At 36.6% G+C, this 20,341-nt stretch overlaps 1 protein-coding gene across 1 annotated transcript in view; it reads left to right on the top strand.

The window, feature by feature from the left end:
• The window catches only part of Lars1 (leucyl-tRNA synthetase 1), a 61,962-nt gene that overhangs the window by 36,710 nt on the left and 4,911 nt on the right, over positions 1–20,341 (top strand). Inside the window, exons 23-31 of the mRNA XM_042692048.1 lie at positions 5,466–5,649; positions 8,011–8,101; positions 8,892–9,032; positions 10,199–10,339; positions 10,733–10,843; positions 14,745–14,855; positions 16,514–16,618; positions 17,742–17,837; positions 19,579–19,711. Coding sequence (XP_042547982.1) covers positions 5,466–5,649; positions 8,011–8,101; positions 8,892–9,032; positions 10,199–10,339; positions 10,733–10,843; positions 14,745–14,855; positions 16,514–16,618; positions 17,742–17,837; positions 19,579–19,711 — 1,113 coding nt within the window. The remainder of the gene's footprint in view (positions 1–5,465; positions 5,650–8,010; positions 8,102–8,891; positions 9,033–10,198; positions 10,340–10,732; positions 10,844–14,744; positions 14,856–16,513; positions 16,619–17,741; positions 17,838–19,578; positions 19,712–20,341) is intronic.

Here is a 20,341-nt window from a genome sequence, read left to right as displayed (position 1 = left end):
CATTTCTTGTTGGACAATGTCATCCCCAGTGTGTGTGTGTGTGTGTGTGTGTGTGTGTGTGTGTGTGTGTGTGTGTGTGTGTGTGTGTGTGTGTGTGTGTGTGTGTGTGTGTGTGTGTGTGTGTGTGTGTGTGTGTGTGTGTGTGTGTGTGTGTGTGTGTGTGTGTGTGTGTGTGTGTGGTGGGGGGAAGGCTTGGGCACTGTCCGCTCAAGGCTAGTGCTCTACCACTCTGAGCTACAGTGCCATTTCTGGTTTTCTGGTGGCTAATTGGAGCACATCACACAGAATTCCCTGCCTGGGTTGGCTTTGAACTGCAGTCCTCAGATCTCAGCCTCCTGAGTAGCTAGGATTACAGGAGTGAGACAGCAGCGCCTGGCTCACTGTTACATTTCTATATATGTCACAAATACAAACCAATGAGTCTCAACCTTAGTTGTAACCTTTGTTGATTTGTCTATTGGAACTATTTCTGTTTCTTAGAACACATAATTTAAAATATTATTTGATTTTAAGTAAGTAATACATATATGTAGTTCAATATTCAGAAGATATGAGAAGCATGTGTATTAAAAACATTCCTTCTCGGGGCTGGGAAGATGGCTCAGTGGTAGAGTGCTTGCCTTGCATGCATGAGGCCCTGGGTTCAATTCCTCAGCACCACATAAGCAAAAAGAAAAAAAGCCAAAAGTGGCACTGTGGATCTGTGGCTCAAGTGGTAGAGCGCTAAGCCTTGAGCTGAAGAGCTGAGGGATAGCACCCAGGCCCAGAGTTCAGGCCACACGACTGGACCCCCCCCCCAAAAAAAACAAAAACAAAAACATTCCTTCTCTTATGTCCTAGCTACTGATTTATTTTCTATTAAGTTGGCAATTTCTTCCTGTGTTTGCTTTTCCTGTATCACTAGTAGAAATATAAATTGGTGTTTCTGGAAGCAGCTATGGCAATTCTTAATAAAACTTGTCTTGGCTAAACAATCTCACTTCTAACAGTACAAACATGTATTCATTAATCACTGCAAAACATTAGTCAACCCAAATAAGTGGTTTTGCATATGTTAGTGAATAAACTAAGTGTTCAAGTGTAGAGTATTATGTAAGACTTGTAAGAATGTAAGAGTGATTTCCAGTATGTACATTTTCAGGGAAAAACCCCAACAGATCTGGTAAAGAATATGTGATGTGTATATTCCTCATTACCAAAGTAGGGTATAGAATAATTTACATATCCACTAATTTTTACAAACAGCACTAGAATGATTAGCTGGAAACTGGAGAGATTAGTTACCTGTGAGGTGGGTAGGAAAGGCTTGGAGAGGATGGCAATTGGCTAGTCCTTAAGGATAAAGAAGGGGAGATACTTTCCTGAGTATTTCTTTTTTTTTTTTTTTTTTGTGTCCAGTTGTGGGGTCTGAACTCTGGGCCTGGGCGCTGTTCCTCAGTTCTTCAGCTCAAGGCTAGCGCTCTACCACTTGAGCCACAGCGCCACTTCCGGCTTTTTTCTTTTTGCTTATGTGGTGCTGAGGAATCGAACCCAGGGCCTCATGTATGCAAGGCAAGCGCTCTACCACTGAGCTACCTTCCCAGCCCTCCTGAGTATTTCTTTTCTATAGCTTTGGCACTAAAACCATAGTAGTGTTTCTTATATCTAAATGCTAAATGCATAGTTAAAATCAGCTAGGTTGTGTGGGTAGGAGACTGCAAGTGGAACATTCATAGTAAAAAATGGTCATGTCTATATTGCAAATGAAATCGTGACTATTGAAAGAAATAGGGAACAACTAATTTTGAAAACAGCCTATTGCTTAGATACCAAAGCTAAAGACAAAAAGAACTGTGTAACAGTACTGCTACTAAGAGTAACAGATGTGTTTCTTACAAGAGATAGAAGCAATTATGAAACTGTACACTGGATTAAAAAAGCAGTAAAAATACATTGTATGTAATAGAACTGCTGTCTTAGCTTATTGTCAGAAAATGAAGTAAATGGGGAAGACTAGAATAAACTGAATGGTATTAAATTGAAGTTGGAATTAGTATGAGCTCATGATTTTAAAAACATTTGCTATCTATATATTTGTATTTGGGAGATCTCTGTCTATCTGTCTATCTATCTCTTCTATCTCTATCTATCTATCTGTCTGTCTATCTGTTTGTCTGTCTATCTCTCTCTCTCTCTCTCTCTCTCTCTCTCTCTATCTATCTACTATCTATCTATCTACCTATGTTTGGCAGGTCTTCACTCTGTAGCTCAGACTAGTCTGTAGTTTGTGATCCTCCTGCCTCTGCCTTCCAAGTGCTAAGATGATAGGTGTGAACCAGAATCCTGAGCTCATGATTTACTTTTGTTTGTGTGCGCCATTACCAGGCTTGAATTCAGGGCTTCTCTCACTCAGCTTTTCTGCTCATGGTTCATGATTTAGCATTTGAACTACACCTCCTGTTGCATGAATTTTATGTTATGTGCATGTATATAATAAGTATTAATGTTATGTGTGCATAACATTAACTCTTGTTTTGCCTACTGAGAATGCTTAGGGCAGTGACGCCTCAGTAGCAATGACACAAGGGGCATTCAGAACTTACTTTCTAAATATCATTTTCTCTGAGGAACTGGAGCTTCTCAGAAAAGTGATGGATTTGAGGGCTGGAGCAGAGAAAATACACAGGATAAGTGGAACATGTATGGTGCCAAAATAGTAAGGAGGAGCTTAGGAAAGGATAGGTTATTTTTGGTCTTTTTGTTTCATTCATTCATTCATTCATTCAAACACAGAGTTGTGTACTTTATGATATAGCCCAGGCTGGCTGGCTTCTAATTTGTGTTCTGATTCTGCCTGAGGAGTACTGAGATTACAGGTGTGTGGCACCTGTAGTCTTTTCCTTCCCTCCCTCCCTCCTTCCTTCCCTACCTTCTTTCCTTCTTCTTTTCCTTCCTTCATGCCAAGGATCAAATCTAGAGTCCCAGTCTTGCTGAGCAAGGGCTACACTTCCAAATGGTGCCCTTTCCCCAGATATGGGGACATATTGAAACAAACAGGAGACAGCTTGAGGGGCTTCTAATGGCCTATGCAAGAATAGTTTATGTAACCAAGTACATAATGATAATATTGATTAGTACCCAGTGAGTGAATTAAGTGTTTGTAAGTGCATACTGATGTATATTAATTATTGAATAGACAAATCTATGTAGGAGTAAGGACACTTTTTCTTGTGAAGTCCAATGAATAAATGTAAGAATATTGAGTAAAAATATTTATTGCCTAAAATCATCATTGCGCAAACTAACTATAGTAATAATTATTACAGACTGTTTCAAATGAAATATGGTCTGCATATCCTCAGAGTATCTCTCCCAAGGTATTATTATTTGCCAACGAAAGAGTAATTTTATAAGGAGAAACTTGTTTATAACAGCTTAACTGAGAGATCTATTAGCAATACCAGCTGTAAGTCATGTCATTATCATATGTCTTCCTGGTATGATACACTATAGACACATCTGTTTTGTGATTTTCTTGCCAAAGGTTAATAAACTCCCCAGGTCATGAGGGAACATCATACAAAACCAAAATTGGGAGCAGTTCTCTTAAATAATCAGTATTCATCTGAAGTGTCAGGGTCGTGAAAGACAGGAAAGACTAAGAAGCTGTCACTTTGAAGAGACCTAGGGGACACAGCACTAAAATGAAATGTGTGGGTCTTGGAACAGTAAAAAGATATCATATGAAACACTGGCAAATTAGTATAAGGTGTAGAATTTGGTTAATGATATTTATACTAATGTTAGCATTCTGGTTTGAAATGATGGTTAAATTGCTTACATTAGGAAAGCAGGGTGATGGCATTTATTTTTAACTCTACTAGGTTTTAAAAATATTTTTTCTGTTAAGAGTAAAATTATTTCAAAATAAGACTAAAAAGTACTTTGAGCTTCTGGTGTACAGATATTTGATGCCACCATCTGTGTCTTCATCTACCACCTGTATAATGCTAAGGGTGCCCACATGAACTACTTTTACTGTTGTGTATAGATTTGATATTACTGCATATTAGTATATAATGACTTTCCTCTTGTTTTTCAGCACTAATAGCATTCCACTGTGGCCATGTCCTGTGGTTTATTTAATTTATTAATTTAATTAGGCTTATTAATGGATTTTTAGTCTCCTCCTGCAGTATTTTCTTTCTTATTTTTTTGGCAGGGGGTTGATAGTAGCCGTACCCTCAGGTTTTGCTTTAGTTATTTTTCAGATAGGATCTTACATTTTTTGCCTGGGCAGACTAGGACCACAGTCCTCTAACCTATGCCCCTTACAGAGTTGGGATTAAAGGTATGTGCCAGCCACTATATACAGATTATTCTTTGAGATGGGGTCCTGTCAGCTTTTCTCCTGTGCTGACTTCAAACCATGATCCTCATATTCCCGTTTTCCAAGAACCTAGTAGGATTATAGACACGGGCTTCTGTGCGAAGGTTTTGGTAGTTTTAAGCGCTGAGAGTTTACAAATGTCATTTTATTAATGAAATATTTGGATGAACCTAATTTTATTTATTTATTTTTTTGGGTCCGGTAGTGGGGCCTGAACTCTGGGCCTGGGCGTTGTCCCTCAGCTCTTCAGCTCAAGGCTAGTGCCCTACCACTTGAGCTACAGCACCACTTCCGGCTTTTTTTTTCTTTTTTGCTTATGTGGTGCTGAGGAATTGAACCCAGGGCCTTGAGCATGCAAGGCAAGCACTCTACCACTGAGCCACCTTCCCAGCCCCTGGATGAACCTAATTTTAGGACTGAAAAATTAAATTTGCATTTGAACACCTAAGTCATCAATATGTCTTCATGCTTTAAAATATTGTAATATTTTGCTACTTGTTAATGAGTCTGAGATGTTCATAGAGAAACTACAAAGAAATATATAGCTATCCTCAGTTTATCTAATTTACTTCCAATGCCTCATTAAAGATTGCTTTATCTCATTAACTCAGCATGATTAAGAAGAGACACATATTGATGCTAAGTGTATGCAGATTGATACAGATGTTTCAAATACTTTAGTAACTTACTTTGGGATCCTACATTTGGTGACTTTATTTTTTTTTGTGTGCCAGTCCTTGGTTTTGAACTCTGTCCCTGGGTTCCTTTTGCTTAAGGCTATCACTCTACCACTTTATCATTTGAGCCACAATGCCACTTCCAGCTTTTTCTGTGATTAATTGGAGATAAGAGTCTCATCCCCACTGCTGGCTTTAAACTGTGATCCTTAGATCTCAGCTTCCTGAGTAGCTAGGATTACAGATGTGAGTCACTGGTGGCCAGCCAACTTTTGGTGATTTTGATATTTGCTGTTGATCCAAGCAGTCCTTTAAAATTTTATTATTTCTTAATTTATCTGTGGATATCTGGATACAGAGTTGATACTTAGTAACCATATTTTTAGTTCATTGATTGATTTTCTCTTTATTTCTTTTAGGAATGCGCTTGGCTCTGGCTGATGCTGGTGACACTGTGGAAGATGCCAACTTTGTGGAAGCCATGGCAGATGCAGGTATTCTCCGTCTGTACACCTGGGTGGAGTGGGTGAAAGAAATGGTTGCCAACTGGGACAGCCTAAGAAGCGGTCCTGCCAGCACTTTCAATGACAAGGTGTTTGCCAGGTAAGCTGGGATTCCCAACTGCTATGTGCTTTTGGAGTTGTAGTCCTGGTGAGTCTTTAAGTTTTCTTTTGCTTTTTTCCTTTTCTCAAACATGTTAGAGGATAACAATAGCTACTATTCACTGATGGCTTCCTTGTGCCAGGTCCAGTTAAGTTCTTGGCATCCATTATCTGACTTTCACCTCAAGTCATTATAGAGATATTAGTAGCTCCATTTTATAAAGAACTAAGGTTTAGAAGAATCAAATATATTTTATTAAATACCTTGAAGCTAGTAATTGAAACCTAGGATGTAAATTTGTTTCTGTCTCTAATGTCTGTCCTTATAACCACTTCCCTTGTTGTCTTGCATTAGAGTTTGGCAAAAGGTAGTTCCAGGGAAAGTAAATTAAAAGAAAAGGAGAAAAGCCTTTTTGTTTTTTAAATTCAAGACATTCATTAACTTTTTTGTATCAGGAACTATCCTAAGCCCTGGTGTTACTTATGTCATGAATGTGACATGACTCTTTCTTGTTGATCAGGACAGAAAAGCACTGCACCAACTGTAAATGTAATAATAAAGATAGAAAGTTCACAGATGTATGAATTCTGTGCATCTTTAAAAATAAACAATGCAATGGGAGGAGGAAGCCTGTATAAACCATAGAAAGCTTCCTGCCATTGTATCCTCAGCACTGGCATTATAGGCATATATCACCTTACCTGATAATTATGTAGTATTTCAATCATGTTAAACATATTTACCTTCTTAAACATTTATCATTTCCTTGTGGTAAAAATTTTCAAAATCATTTGTCACAAGCAACAAGATTTCATTTTTTTATATGCTCATTGTGTATGAATACCAGGTTATTTTTTTTTTTTTTTTTTGCCAGTCTTGGGGCTTGAACTCAGGGCCTAGGCAACTCTCCCTGAGCTTCTTTTGCTCAAGGTTAGCACTCTACCACTTGAGCCACAGCACCACTTCCAGCTTTTTCTGTGTATAGTCCTGAGGAATCAAACCCAGGGCTTCATGCATGCTAGGCAAGCATTTTGACTAAGCCACATTCCCAACCTAGAGCACCACATTTTCTTACCAATTCATCAGTTGAAGGGCAATTAGGTTGCAATTTCTTGATTTTTGTGAGTAGTGCTGCAGTGAATATGGGAGAGAAAAATGTCTCTGACTGATTTTGTTTGTTTTGGACAAATAGATACTCAGGAGTAGAATTGTTGGATCATATGGTAGTTTTATCTTAAGCTGTTTGAGGAAATTCTATACTCTTTTCCATAATGCTGTACATGTAATTCCACTAACAGTGGGCTAAGGTTCCTTTTCTCCACATCCTTCCCAACATTTGTTAATTCTTTTAGTCTTTTTGATAGTAATTATTCTCAGTTTGCATTTCCTCATGTCTGATTAGTAATGCTGAGCACTTTTTCATGTACTGTTGATCATTTGTATGGGACATGTTTTTAAGTATCTAGTATTGGTATTAAAAATGCAGTCATTAAAGTATGGCTACAAACCTTATTTGAAGCATCTTTGTATTTTATTGGAGATTCACAATGCAGATTGCAATAAGGAATTCCCAAATAAATATCATTAGCTAAATAGGAGCTCTCACAGTAAAAGGTGATGATACTTAAGGCTATCTATCTAGACAACAGAGATACTGCACTTGGTAGTTTTCAGGAGCATGAAGCTGTTTCTGTGCTGGACACTTTTTTTTTTTCATGAACACTTTTTTTTTTCACTCGATTACTCTAAATTTGATTAATGTCTTCAGTTCATTATTTACACTAAAACATGGGTTTTTTTTTTTTTTTTTTTTTTTACATTGCTCAATGAAACTTTAATCTACAAAAGATTGAATGTTTATAGGGTTGGAGAAGCATTTATCAAGAGAAGAACGAGGGGGGATAAACAATGTTTGACAAGAAATGTACTCACTACTTTATGTATATAACTGTAACCCCCTTTGTACATCACTGACAATAAAATTAAAATTTTAAAAAGTGTAAATAAAATTGCAGGTAAGAGAGATCAGCTTCAGAAGGTAGTATGTGGAATATGTCTCTCTTTTTTAGCAATTCAGAAAGGATTAGAGTTAGAGTATTCAATTGTAAAACATGGGTTTTAAAAAGCATTCTGATACATAAATAGACCAAGGGACACTTGGGTAGCTAATCACTAAAACATTGTGCTGGACACTTAAAAATATTCAAATACTGTCATTTTAGTGCTTCTATGAATGCATATTAGTCCTTACTTAAGATACATATATATTATATCTACATGTATTCGTATATATTCACATATGCTTACGCAAATACAGTAGCCCTTAAATTCAATAACTTTTTAAATGTTTTTATTCAATAGTGAAATGAATGCAGGAATCATAAAGACAGATCAAAATTATGAAAAGATGATGTTTAAAGAAGCTTTGAAAACAGGGTTTTTTGAGTTTCAGGTATGCTGTTTTTTTGGTATCTAAAAGAAGTCAATGTGAATATGATGTATTTTTTCCCCCTTTCTTGTCCTGCTAATTCCATGTCTAAAGTATAGATCAAAGTCTTGTTAAGAAACTTTAAAATCTTTAGTAGATAGTGATTTTGTCATTTCATTGATCCTTTTCTCTACTGTGTTCATTTAATGTAAAGTATTTTGTTCCTATCTGAACTTTGAGCATATGAAATTAAATCCAAAAAGCAGCCACACTTTTTATACAAATATTTAAAACTGATTAAAATGAAATTATAATTTACTTGAGACAAATGGTTTCTGAGGTCTTCCACAAGATGTCAGTATTTCTCCATGTTTGGCATTTCAAGAGTATCCAGTAAAAATGCTGGTTTTTTTTTTCCTTTTCAGTTAGTTTTGTAAAATCTCTCATTGGGATTTATGTAACTTGGTTTTCAGATGTAATTAAACAAGGAGAAGTGCTGAGAATATCAGTGTGTTGTGTTTGTGGCTGTTTTGATATTTAACATCTTTCCTATAGACTGCTCAAAGCCAGCATGCTTAAAGCAGTTAATATTGTTAAGCTTTTCTCAGTATAGAATGCCTATGAAACATTTTTTTCTTGAAATAATTAATATATACAATATCTTTTGAGAAAAGGCTGAAAATTTCTTGAAGTAAAAGCTTTATAATAATTTCTCATGGAATTGAAAAAAAGACTAAAAAATACAACAGAAATACTGACTTTATTTTGTTTTAAAAAAGGTGAGGGAAATGGTAAACAATTTGAAATTTTGTAGGCTGCAAAAGATAAATACCGTGAGTTGGCCATAGAAGGGATGCACAGAGACCTCGTGTTCCGCTTTATAGAAGTTCAGACACTTCTTTTGGCTCCATTCTGTCCACATGTGTGTGAGCACATCTGGACACTCCTGGGGAAGGTATGGACTAGCTTTGTTTTGACCTTATTAACTAAGCATTGTAATAAAATTGTCACTTAGAGAAAAAAGCAGAAAATGAGTTTCTGAAAAAAAATACTGGTTTATTGTCATAATTATAAGGGGTTAAAACAGCTAAATAAGACAGTAAATCATATAGGTACTTTTGTGTATACCCAATGTATGTATTTTAAAACATGTGCATGTTTATCTCCTACCTAATCTCATCTATTAGAAAATTTGTAGTAAGTTGAATATATTCAGATATAGTTTGAATGTATTTTTTTTTTTTTTTTGCCAGTCCTGGGGCTTGAACTCATGACCTGGGCATTGTCCCTGAGCTTCTTTAGCTCAAGGCTAGCACTCTACCACTTGAGCTACAGTACCACTTCTGGCTTTTTCTGTTTATGTGGTACTGAGGACTCAAACGCAGAGCTTTATACATGCTAGGCAAACACTCTACCACTAAACCACATTCCCAGCCCAAATGCATGTATTTTTATAGTGTTCTTCCAACTGTTAAAAAGTAAAGATATTGTAAAAGACAAAAACTGTTATGAGCTGCTTATAAGTAAAGAATAGAAGCACATAGTTGTACAAACTTGTTTTATATATACTGGACTGTACGTTCAGGGATAGTATATTAGCATTCTTACTGTGAAGATAAATTCATCTATTCTAGACCTGCCAATAATAAGTACATTGGCTGGTTTAATGTTTCCTTTCAACCTTCTTAGTGAGGCTGGTTTGTATTTTTCAACTTATTTATGATACAGAATGTACTTGTAAGCTATACTGAATAGCCATACTTTCCATAGGGGGTATATTAATAGGATAAAAACTGAGTGTGCTTAATTTATATAATAATGACTAAATTTAGGCAAATTAGCATTACATACTTTTCTTTGAAAGTGAGCATATGTGTGTGGGTATTAATACATTTGTACAAATGAATGTTAATTAAGAATGTAGAGTCAGACTTCACAGCCTGAATTCTAGGGAACATTAGATCAGGAACTGTAGAAGTGTGTTACATGTAGTCAGGTTTGAACTTGGAGCACACAATTACAAATGGTAACTTTGGTATGTAACAGTAAGCGAGAACTATAAAGTCATTGTACTATCTAATCTCATTGAATCTTTCCTTGATTTTGTTTTATTTTTAAAAGACTGACTCAATTATGAATGCTTCCTGGCCTGTGGCAGGGCCTGTGGATGAGTCCTTGATCCGCTCTTCACAGTATCTCATGGAAGTAGCACATGACCTTAGACTACGGCTTAAGAACTATACAATGCCAGCTAAAGGGAAGGTGAAGTCTTTAAAACTTGTTTTCACATTTTTATTAGCTAATATATATTAGTTGTTCAAAGGGGTTTCTTTTAGGATATTTCCATGCATGTAATATACTTTGACCAAATTCACCCCCTTCTTACTCTAATTCCCCCTTCTTGCTTTCTTTATAATAGTACACACACAGTGTTTCCTAGAGATCATTTCTTAAACATTATTGGTCAAATGAAATTTAGCAATAGTGAAAATGAACACATTAAAATATATTGTGTTGTCTATATTCACTATAACTATAGTTCTGTAGCATGTATATTTTAAATGTTAAGGCAATGGTAATATATGTTAAGGGAGAGTCATTCTCACTTTTGGCCTATGTAAAAGCCAGTGTTTGTCCTTTTTCCCTCTTTTGTAGAAGGCAGACAAGCAGCCACCTCAGAGGCCCTCGCATTGCACCATTTATGTGGCCAAGAACTACCCACCATGGCAGCACAGCACTCTGTCACTTCTGCGTAACCACTTTGAGGTGATGCCCTCACCTATTTCTCCCCTGAGTAATGTTGTGTCCCACTTAGGATGTTTTTGTTTTTTGGATGTTAGTGATGTCTGGAAGAAAGGAGACAGGCGGCTTTGTTTAATTCCCTCAAGGCAGGGAATGTCCTTTGTTATCCTTGGTAGCTCATAAGTGGATATTGAAGGAAAAAGTGCTGTTTTTTTCATTATTTCTAAACTTGCTTGTAAAGATGTATCTAGTTGTAGGTAATTAAATGGTGTGGGTTACAATTCTGAAGCAAAAGAATAGAGATTTTCTTTTGAATTTCTTACAACTTTAATAGTAGGATTCAGGAATTCTTAAACTTCCTATATTTGAAGTAAATTGAAACTTTCTTCTGCAGTATTTGTTTGTTGCTTTGTTTACTTTGAGATAGGGTCTCAATATGTAGCCTAAAATGCCCTCAAACTTACCATCCTCCAGCCTCATCCTCCTGCATGCTGGGATTATACCCAGCTGGTCTTGAGAACTTTGAAAGAAAATGTTCAACTTGATAATTACCCACAGAAATTTATACTCAAAGAAGTTTTGGGTTCTGTTAGGCAAATAGCTATGAAGTATGATAGTGCTATTTAAAGGAAATTCAATACTGAGGTTTGCAAGGCAGACTCTACCAGTTGAGCCACTCCACAGTTCCTTTTTACATTGGGTATGTTTTGAGATGAGTCTTGCTTTATGCCAGGGCAAGCCTATTTGTGCTTCTCTGTGTCATTGAGATGACAGGGATACAACACCATACCCAGCCATCGATTGAAATATTCTTTTTTAAAAATTTTTTTGGTTGGTCATGGGGCCTGAACTCTGGGCCTGGGCGCTGTCCCTCAGCTCTTCAGCTCAAGGCTAGCACTCTACCACTTGAGCCACCGTGCCATTTCTGGCTTTTTCTGCTTATGTGGTGCTGAGGAATTGAACCCAGGACCTCATGCATGCAAGACAAGCACTCTTCCACTAAGCTACCTTCCCAGCTCTCGATTGAGGTATTCTTGTGAACTTTTTTGCCTGGGCTGATCTCACATGACAGTCCCCTCATTCTGCCTCCATGTAGCTGAGAGTACAGGCTTGTGCTATTATAATTAGTTGTTTTTCTTTACATTCAAAGTATAGGAATAGACAGTGTGTTGACTTTTTTTGATCAGTTGTGGGGCTTGAACACAGGGTCTAGGCACTGTCTCTGAGCTTTTTCTCTCAAGGATAGTGCTTTACCACCTTGAGTTTCAGGCTGTTCTAGTTTCCTGGTGGTTAATTGGAGGTAAGAGTCTTACAGACAGGGCTGGGAAGGTGGCTCAGTGGTAGAGTGCTTGTCTTGCATGCCTGAGGCCCTGGGTTTGATTCCTCAGCACCACATAAGCAAAAAGAAAAAAGCCAGAAGTGGCGCTGTGGCTCAAGTGGTAGAGTACTAGCCTTGAGCTGAAGAGCTGAAGGACAGTGCCCAGGCCCAGAGTTCAGGTCCCATGACTGGACCCCCCCCCCCCCCCCCCCACCGCACCCCCCACCAAAAAAAAAAAAGTCTTACAGACATTCCTGCCTGGGCTGTCTTTGAACTGCAGTTCTCAGAACTCAGCCTCCTGAGTAACTAGGATTACTGGTGTGAGCCACTTGTGCCCAGCTTAATTTTGATTTTTGGTTTTATTTTATTTTAATTTTTGGTTGGTCATGGGACCTGAACTCTAGTCCTGGGTGCTGTCCCTCAGCTCCTCAGCTCAAGGCTAGCGCTCTACCACTTGAGCCACAGTGCCACTTCTGGCTTTTTCGGCTTATGTGGTGCTGAAGAATCAAAGTCAGGGCCTCATGCAAGCACTCTACCACTGAGCCACCTTCCAGCCCCTTAATTTTGACTCTTGTTCACTTTAAAAAAGTGATACCAAATAAGGATGTGGTCAAACTGTAAAGAAAAAGCCATAGTTTTGACTTTCAGGATTTTTGTCAGTTTTGCTGCAGTACTTTTCATAGTTAATTAAGAAGTTCAGAAAAGGCACAAGTACATTTGTAAAATGATGGGAAGAGAAGAGCAAGTACTTTGTGTGTTCTTTGAAATTCTGTTTGTCTGCAGAACATCACTTTTGTATATAATAGAAATTGAAGATAGTCTTCACAATATGCTTGCAGACACAGAGATATAGTGTGTAACAGGCAGGTAGAGAAATGAACTCTGCCTTGGTTGATGACATTCATACCAGCAATTCCAAGGAAGCAGCTGAAGAGTGAAATATAGAGCAAAGCAATTGTTCTTGGTACTAAGAAGTACTCTACCTCTTTGCTTTTATATTTTAACTTTGCATTCTTTGAGTAGATATCAGTTTCAATACAGTATCATCCATCATTTGCCATTATTGCTTCTTTTTGAAGCTTTTTTTTTTTTTTTTACTTTTTGTATATATTTTTTATTGTAAAAATACTGTACCAGAGGGTTACAGTTACTATTGAGCATTGTTACCTCCTTCTTTGTTTTTCCCCTACCATCCCTTCTCACACCACCTCCCCCACTCCCCCCCCCCCCCCCCCCCAAGCTTTGTTTTTATCCAAAAGGGCTAAAAGAATGTTAGTTTGTAATCTAGAAGTCTTCTGAGGCTGAGTATGGTCACATTTGATGATATGTGGCAAAGGAATGTTTCCCATCCTTTCCTTTTCTTTAATTTGTGTTTCAGAGGAACACATGGACAAGTAAAGGAAATATTTTTCTCTGTGAACTTTAGTAAAGGTTAGAATTGAAATGTAAATAGATTATTTGGAATCCTACTACATACAACTTTTCATTTATATTTCATTCCCAGCCCTTGGCTTTGATGCTGTGCTTACATCTAGGAAAATGAAAAGTCACTCAAAACTCTGAAAAGGCTACTTGCTTTATTTACTGAAAATGCCATAGTTGTTTGCAGAAATGAATTTAAATTGGGTTAGCATTTGGGATTGTATGCCTATTAATGATACATAGGTGCTTATTTTGAGTAGATAGAAACAGTATTATTTGAACATGTCATAACTAGGGATTTTTTTTCACATTTGAAGTAGCAATTTATAAAGAAGAACATTCTAAACAGACACACAACTTGCATAATAGTTGTGTAGTTTTCTTTTTTAATATAACTAATGAAATGTTTTGAGAACTTTGAAGACAAGGTGTTTACAAGAGTATAACAGGTTTTTTTTTTTTTAAACCAGGTGAGATCTAATGTTAGGATCCTAGAGGTACTATTATTGTAAAGAAGATGTAAATATTTAATAGATTGCTCTCATTTTTGTTCTTTAAACTAAAAGCAAGTATCTGGTGAATTTAGAAGGAGGGGACGTCTCCCATCTACATTGTTCCATTTGGTTTTCATTTCCCACTGATGCTGGTGCCACCCTCTTCTCTGCTGCTTTTTATCAGACTCATAGAGACTGCCATTCTGTGGCTGCCAGACTTCCTAGAAGCACATCTACAGTCCTACATTATCTTTAAAATAATTTTACTTTTTAAAGTTTTTTATTGTGAAAATACCGTATAGAGGGGTTACAATTACATGAGCAAAATGAGTACATTTCTTATCAAGCATTGTTGCCTCCTCCTTTGTTTCCCCTTCCCATCCCTTCTCATCCTTCATCCTTTCCCATCCCCCCCTCCCCCCCCCCCCCCCCCCCCCGCAAAATTGTGAAGTTCGTTTTTTGACATAATGTCTTGTACATCTCAATGGATCCACCTGTATCCCTATTTAAACAATTTGTTTTTTCCCTTCCTCTCCTCAAATTATGCCAACATCAAATACAGTGAAAACAGGGGTTATACTGTGGGGGAGGGACATATAAAGCAACAAAGAAATCATCTTATAAATATGTCTTTAAAATATTATCTTTAAAATATCTTTAAAATATTTCTCTCCCTCCTCCTCACTTTTAGGCCAACAGTGGAAAATTGCCTGATAACAAAGTCATTGCTAGTGAACTAAGTAATCTACCAGAGTTAAAGAAATACATGAAGAAAGTTATGCCATTTGTTGCCATGATTAAGGTAAGCAAACTGTGGACCTTGTACAGCTGTAACCACGTGAGTAATGATTAGACAGGACAGTAAGGGAAAAAAAAAAGCTTGGGCACAGTCTTTCCCCAGAGATCTGCTAAAGTAGCACTTTTCAATCAGTGGTTGTGAAAAATGAGCTATCAGATTTTAAGTTTACCTGTGAGTTGCTGAGTATGTGAAAATATGTATTATGGATGAAAAATTGGTTTAGGATTGCTGCACTAAATTATTCCCTTCATTTCCTACTTTCCCTTCTTTTCAATTTGGGAAGGAAACATATCCTTTTGGCTTATATTAAGTTGTTGTTGTTAGATTCTGTTACTGGAGCCAAATCTCTACATTTGTATAGGTTTAGCTTAACTGGATAAACTTTGTTTATAGCAATCTGACAAAGATTTCTCAACAATGGCTCTATTGATATTTTGGGCTAGATAGTTGTTTGTTATGGAAATGTTGCCTTCTCTTGATAGTGATTACATTTGTTGAACCAGCATTACACAGAGTGGTTCTGTATTTTAAAAAATGATGTCGATGTGCCAGGGAAAAATTAAGTATTTTTGCAAACTTTGAAAATGATTAATCAATCTGAGGACAGGAAAATGACTTTCTAGTACTTTTTCGTGAACAAGAGGCACTAGACAGTATCATACTCTATTTTCTGCTGCTGTAACAGAATACTACAGACTAAATTTTTTTTTTTCCTTTTTGTGGTGCTGGCGATTGAGCTCAGGGCCTTAGACATGCTAGGCAAGTGCTCTACTGCTGAGCTACAGCCCCAGCTGGAGAATGGGTAATTACCATAAAGTATAGAATCTTACTAGAGGTAGAGAGGCTAAGAGCATCGACATCTTGTGAAGGTCTTTTTTGTGTGTCTGCCATGGCAAAGTAGTAATTGAGGCAGCACCTCTGGGCCAGATAGGGAGCAGTGGACTGAATCTCTTTTATCAGGAGTACATTCCTACAATAATTAATCTCCTTCATATGGAAGGCATTAATCCATGGCACATGGTAATCTAAAGCCATGCAGAGCAGGGGCAATGTTGGGTCACTTTTATGTAACATGTTCCAGGCAGCTCTTTCTGAACTTCATGACTTGATTTTTAAGTACACATTTTGAGCAGCAAATATTTTATATTTAAGTCAAGATAATTACAAATCACTCAGAGATTGGTTTTTGTATGCCACAAGATTATCTGAATACATATGTAGTGTAAGTTTAAACTTTGATACATTTGTGAAATTTTCATTTGGTATTTTGTAAAATTATTAAAAGATGATTTTGATTACTTGAAAGTATATTTTCCTACATTTCTTGGCTTTCTTGTCAAAGTAAACACCTTGAGTTTGCACATTAAGCTGGTCTAAATAAACAGTGATAAAACCGTATGTTTCCTAAACCTGAAAACTTTGGGCCTTCTAGTCTTTTCATTGCTGTCTTAAATCTTATCTTTTAATAATTACTCTGAGTTAGTAATTTCATTAACAAGAAAATACAGATAAGGGAAACCTACAAAGTCTAAGGCCTTTCCTATAGCTAAAATTTAAAGATTTATATCAGTTGAGAGAAGAATGATTGCTTTGGAGGAAATATATTGTGTTCAACATATCCTGTTTTTGATTTGGTTTTTCAAAATTATTTTGGCTATTAGGAAAATGTGGAGAAGATGGGGCCTCATGTTTTGGATTTGCAATTGGAATTTGATGAACAGGCAGTGCTAATAGAGAATATTGTCTACCTGACTAATTCCCTTGAGGTAAGAGGCCAGGAATTAATTATTAATAAACTGTATAATACAATTTCTTTCTTAAAAAATAATAAATGTTTTTATAAACTTCATGTTCTATGTTTAGTACTTTGATTTGAAAGTATTTTTGGGGCTTGGAATGTGGATTAGTGGTAGAGTGCTTGCCTAGCATGCATGAAGCCCTGGGTTCGATTCCTCAGTACCACATAAATAGAAAAAACTGGAAGTGGGGCTGTGGCTCAAGTGGTAGAGTTCTGGCCTTGAGCAAAAGAAGCTCAGGGACAGTGCCCAAGCCTTGAATTCAAGCTCCAGCCCCAGGATTGGCAAAGGAAAAAAAAAAGTATATTTTTGGGGAGAGAGAATGCCAAGGTATAAAAGTTACAAAAGTATCAGAATGTTTGTCATCTTATTTCATTTATCAGTTATATGTCAAAAATAAAATATATACATCATCTTTAAAATAATGAGGAAATGCTTTCAAAATCTCATAGAACACAATGAATTGTCCCTCCTCTTCCTTCACACTTCAGGTTCACAGAAGTGGATTAATGATCATTTCTGGTTCATAAAATACTATCAGTCAAACTTTATACACAGATTCTAAACCTGCTTTCTTAGCTTTGACAGAAGGAAAAATATTTTGCATGTTAGTAGACATCTATTTTAAACATGTCTCTGAATGTTCATATGTATTCATTTAAGTAAAAAATGTCATTAGCCTTTTCATTTGGACAGCTTTATATTGAGGGCCATCTCATATCCAAGGATATGTATGTTCCTGAACTTTTCCATTTATTTAAATGGAAGCCTTTCATTCTCAAAATGACAAATTTGTCAACTTCTAAGAAGAAGCCTTTTATGCTGATACTGTTTCTTTCATGTGGAAGATGCCAGCTTTTGTTATAAAAAATGATACACTTGACTATATAAGTAACACTACCATGACACTTCTAAGATGAGTAATAAATAACCAATTGCAGATTTCATCTAATGTTTATATGGAAAAATAATAAAGTTGCATAGATTATTGGATGTTAAGTGGGGAACCTAGTTTTCTGTTGAAATGAAGTAGTGATTAATTTCAATCATATTAAATGATACTAATGACTTCTATTTTTTCCTCTCTATTTAGCTAGAACACATAGAAATCAAGTTTGCCTCTGAAGCAGAAGATAAAATCAGGGAAGATTGTTGTCCTGGGAAACCCCTTAATGTTTTTAGAACAGAAGTAAGTTGAAGGAATATTACTGAATCACTGCACTTTAGAGCTAGGAGAGACCTTAGAGGTTATTATGAACCCATTGTTTTAAAGATGCAAGGAAGATCCAGAGAAGTTAAGTGAATGGTTTATTCCAGACCGCAGTCAGAAATGTTGTGAGTCCTGATTCCCTAGTACTCACTTTCCCTTCCCTAAAACTTTCAAACTTTGGGTACATTTTGGTTTGTTAATCAAGGCTTTTGTTGTTTGGTGTAAACCTCATTAATTTATCATCCTAAATTATTCTGGAGTTTCTTTTTTTTTGTCATGTGACAATAAAAGGGTTTTAGAGATTCTGTTTAGCCTCACATAGTTCATTTGGATTTGGCAAAGTCCAGTGAACTAAAATATGAGTCTGTATAATGCCCTTCTACTCTTGACTGAGATAAGCTGGGTGCTTGGGTACTAAGGAGGCTGAGATCTGAGGATCAAGGTTTGAAGCCAGGCCCAGCAGACAAGGCATAGAGACTCTATCTTACCCAGTAAAGGCTAAAAGTGGAGCTATGGTTCAAGTGCCAGCCTTAAGTGAAAAAGCCAAGCAAGAGTGTAAGGAACAGAGTTCAAGTCCCAGTACTGGTGTGTGCTCGTGAGCATGCACATGCACACGTAAACACACACACACACACACACACACACACACACAGAAATAAAAGATCTTGATAAGAAACTGAATACATTGTTAATTTTATCATATCAATTTAAAACTCCAACCTACTTCTATTTGAAATGCCTTTTGTTGTTGTTGTTGTTGGTTGTGGGGCTTGAACTCTGGGCCTAGATGCTGTCCTTGAGCTCTTCAGCTCAATGCGAGTGCTCTACTACGAGTGCTCTACTACTTGAGCTCTACTACTTGAGCCGTAGCACCACTTCTGGTTTTCTGGTGGTTAATTGGAGATTAGAGTCTCACAGACTTTCCTGCCTGGACTGGCTTTGAAGCATGATCCTCAGATCTCAGCCTCCTGAGTAGCTAGGATTACAGGCGTGAGCCACTGGCACCTGGCTTAAAATGCTTATTTTGAAGGATACCTCATCACAATCAGGAATTTACCATTGTGTAATATTCTAAGTACGTAAAGGTGTGGAACTTTCAATATTAAAGTCATTTAGGCCAGGAAGTAGATATATGTGATATTGTTCTATATATAAATGTATTATTTCAAGTCACTTTCAAGGATTCCATTAAGCTGATATGTCTTTAAGTCTTTCGTAAGACTCAATCAACTTTTTTCCATTTCATGACCAGAGTTTAGTCCAGCATAGTGTCTATAATGTGGGAGGTAGTATGGCATACAACTGCATTTAATCTTTGACCTACTACTTGTTCTTGTGTGACCATAGGCTAATTTCTTAATCTTTTAGGTTCTCAGCTTTTCTTTTCAAAGCACTGCCTTTCAGGCTATGGGACTGATGTCTGCAAAGTGCTTTGTGCAGTACTTGATAGATAATAGAAATCCACAATTGATGGTAGTTGTGGAAGAGAAAATGTAACGATTGTTCTTATCATCAGTATTGGTAAATAGAGCTATAGTCATTTTTACTGAGGCATTGGTAATAAGCATGAACTTATGTAGCTTTTTTTCTTCATATTTGAGTATGTCTTGGTCATGTTTTAGAATACCAGAATTAGATCTTGCTTTCACTGGATACTGAAAATACTTGGCAATATTTAAGTTTGATTTCTATTACAATCGTTTATTTTTTATTTTTGTAGCCTGGTGTGCCAATTTCCCTAGTAAATCCCCAGCCATCTAATGGCCACTTCTCAACCAAGATTGAAGTCAGGCAAGGAGATAATTGTGATTCCATAATAAGGCGTTTAATGAAAATAGACCGAGGAATCAAAGGTAAGTGGTTTTCCTGAATACTCATGTTTGATAGTAGTTTGTGAATTTGATGAGTTCTAAGCAGAGTGGAGAAAGAAAAGTAACTGATTGTTTAGAGATACCACAAAGCACTGTGGAAAGATTATTGGTCCCTGAATCAAGAAACTCAGATTATTTACCTTGGTGACTTTGTCACTTAATCTCTAAGCTCATTTCTCTTTTAGTAAATAAGGACACTGGCTTAGCTATTTATTCAAGACCTTGTTTTGCTTACTATTGTAACAAATAGCTGCTGTCTATTCATTATTCGAGAACATGCCTTTAATGTTCTAAACTAACCAGTCCATCTAATTCTGTTCCTGGACAGAAAGAAAAAATTTTCAAGTATGGCTATTTTCTGATTTTTAATGTAACAACGTTACAATGTAAAAAGGCAGCCCTCTAATGTAAAACCCTATTGTTTCCCTGTTCATACATCATTAGGGAGGCTCAGTGGAGGCTCAGAAAAGCTAAGTTAACTTGGCAGAATTTGCTCAACTAGTAAACCTTGGAGCTATAATTCAGACTTAGTTTTGACTCCAAAGTGCATATTCTTCTAAACAATGTGTGTTCATTTTAATCTAGTAAATCATCTAAATTTCTAATTAAAAT

The sequence above is a fragment of the Dipodomys spectabilis genome, unplaced genomic scaffold (genome assembly GCF_019054845.1).
Source record: "Dipodomys spectabilis isolate Male_0828 unplaced genomic scaffold, ASM1905484v1 ptg000147l, whole genome shotgun sequence".
NCBI classification, from domain to species: Eukaryota; Metazoa; Chordata; class Mammalia; order Rodentia; family Heteromyidae; genus Dipodomys; species Dipodomys spectabilis.
Note: the sequence above shows the minus strand (reverse complement) of the source record. Positions and strands in the feature narration are given on the sequence as shown.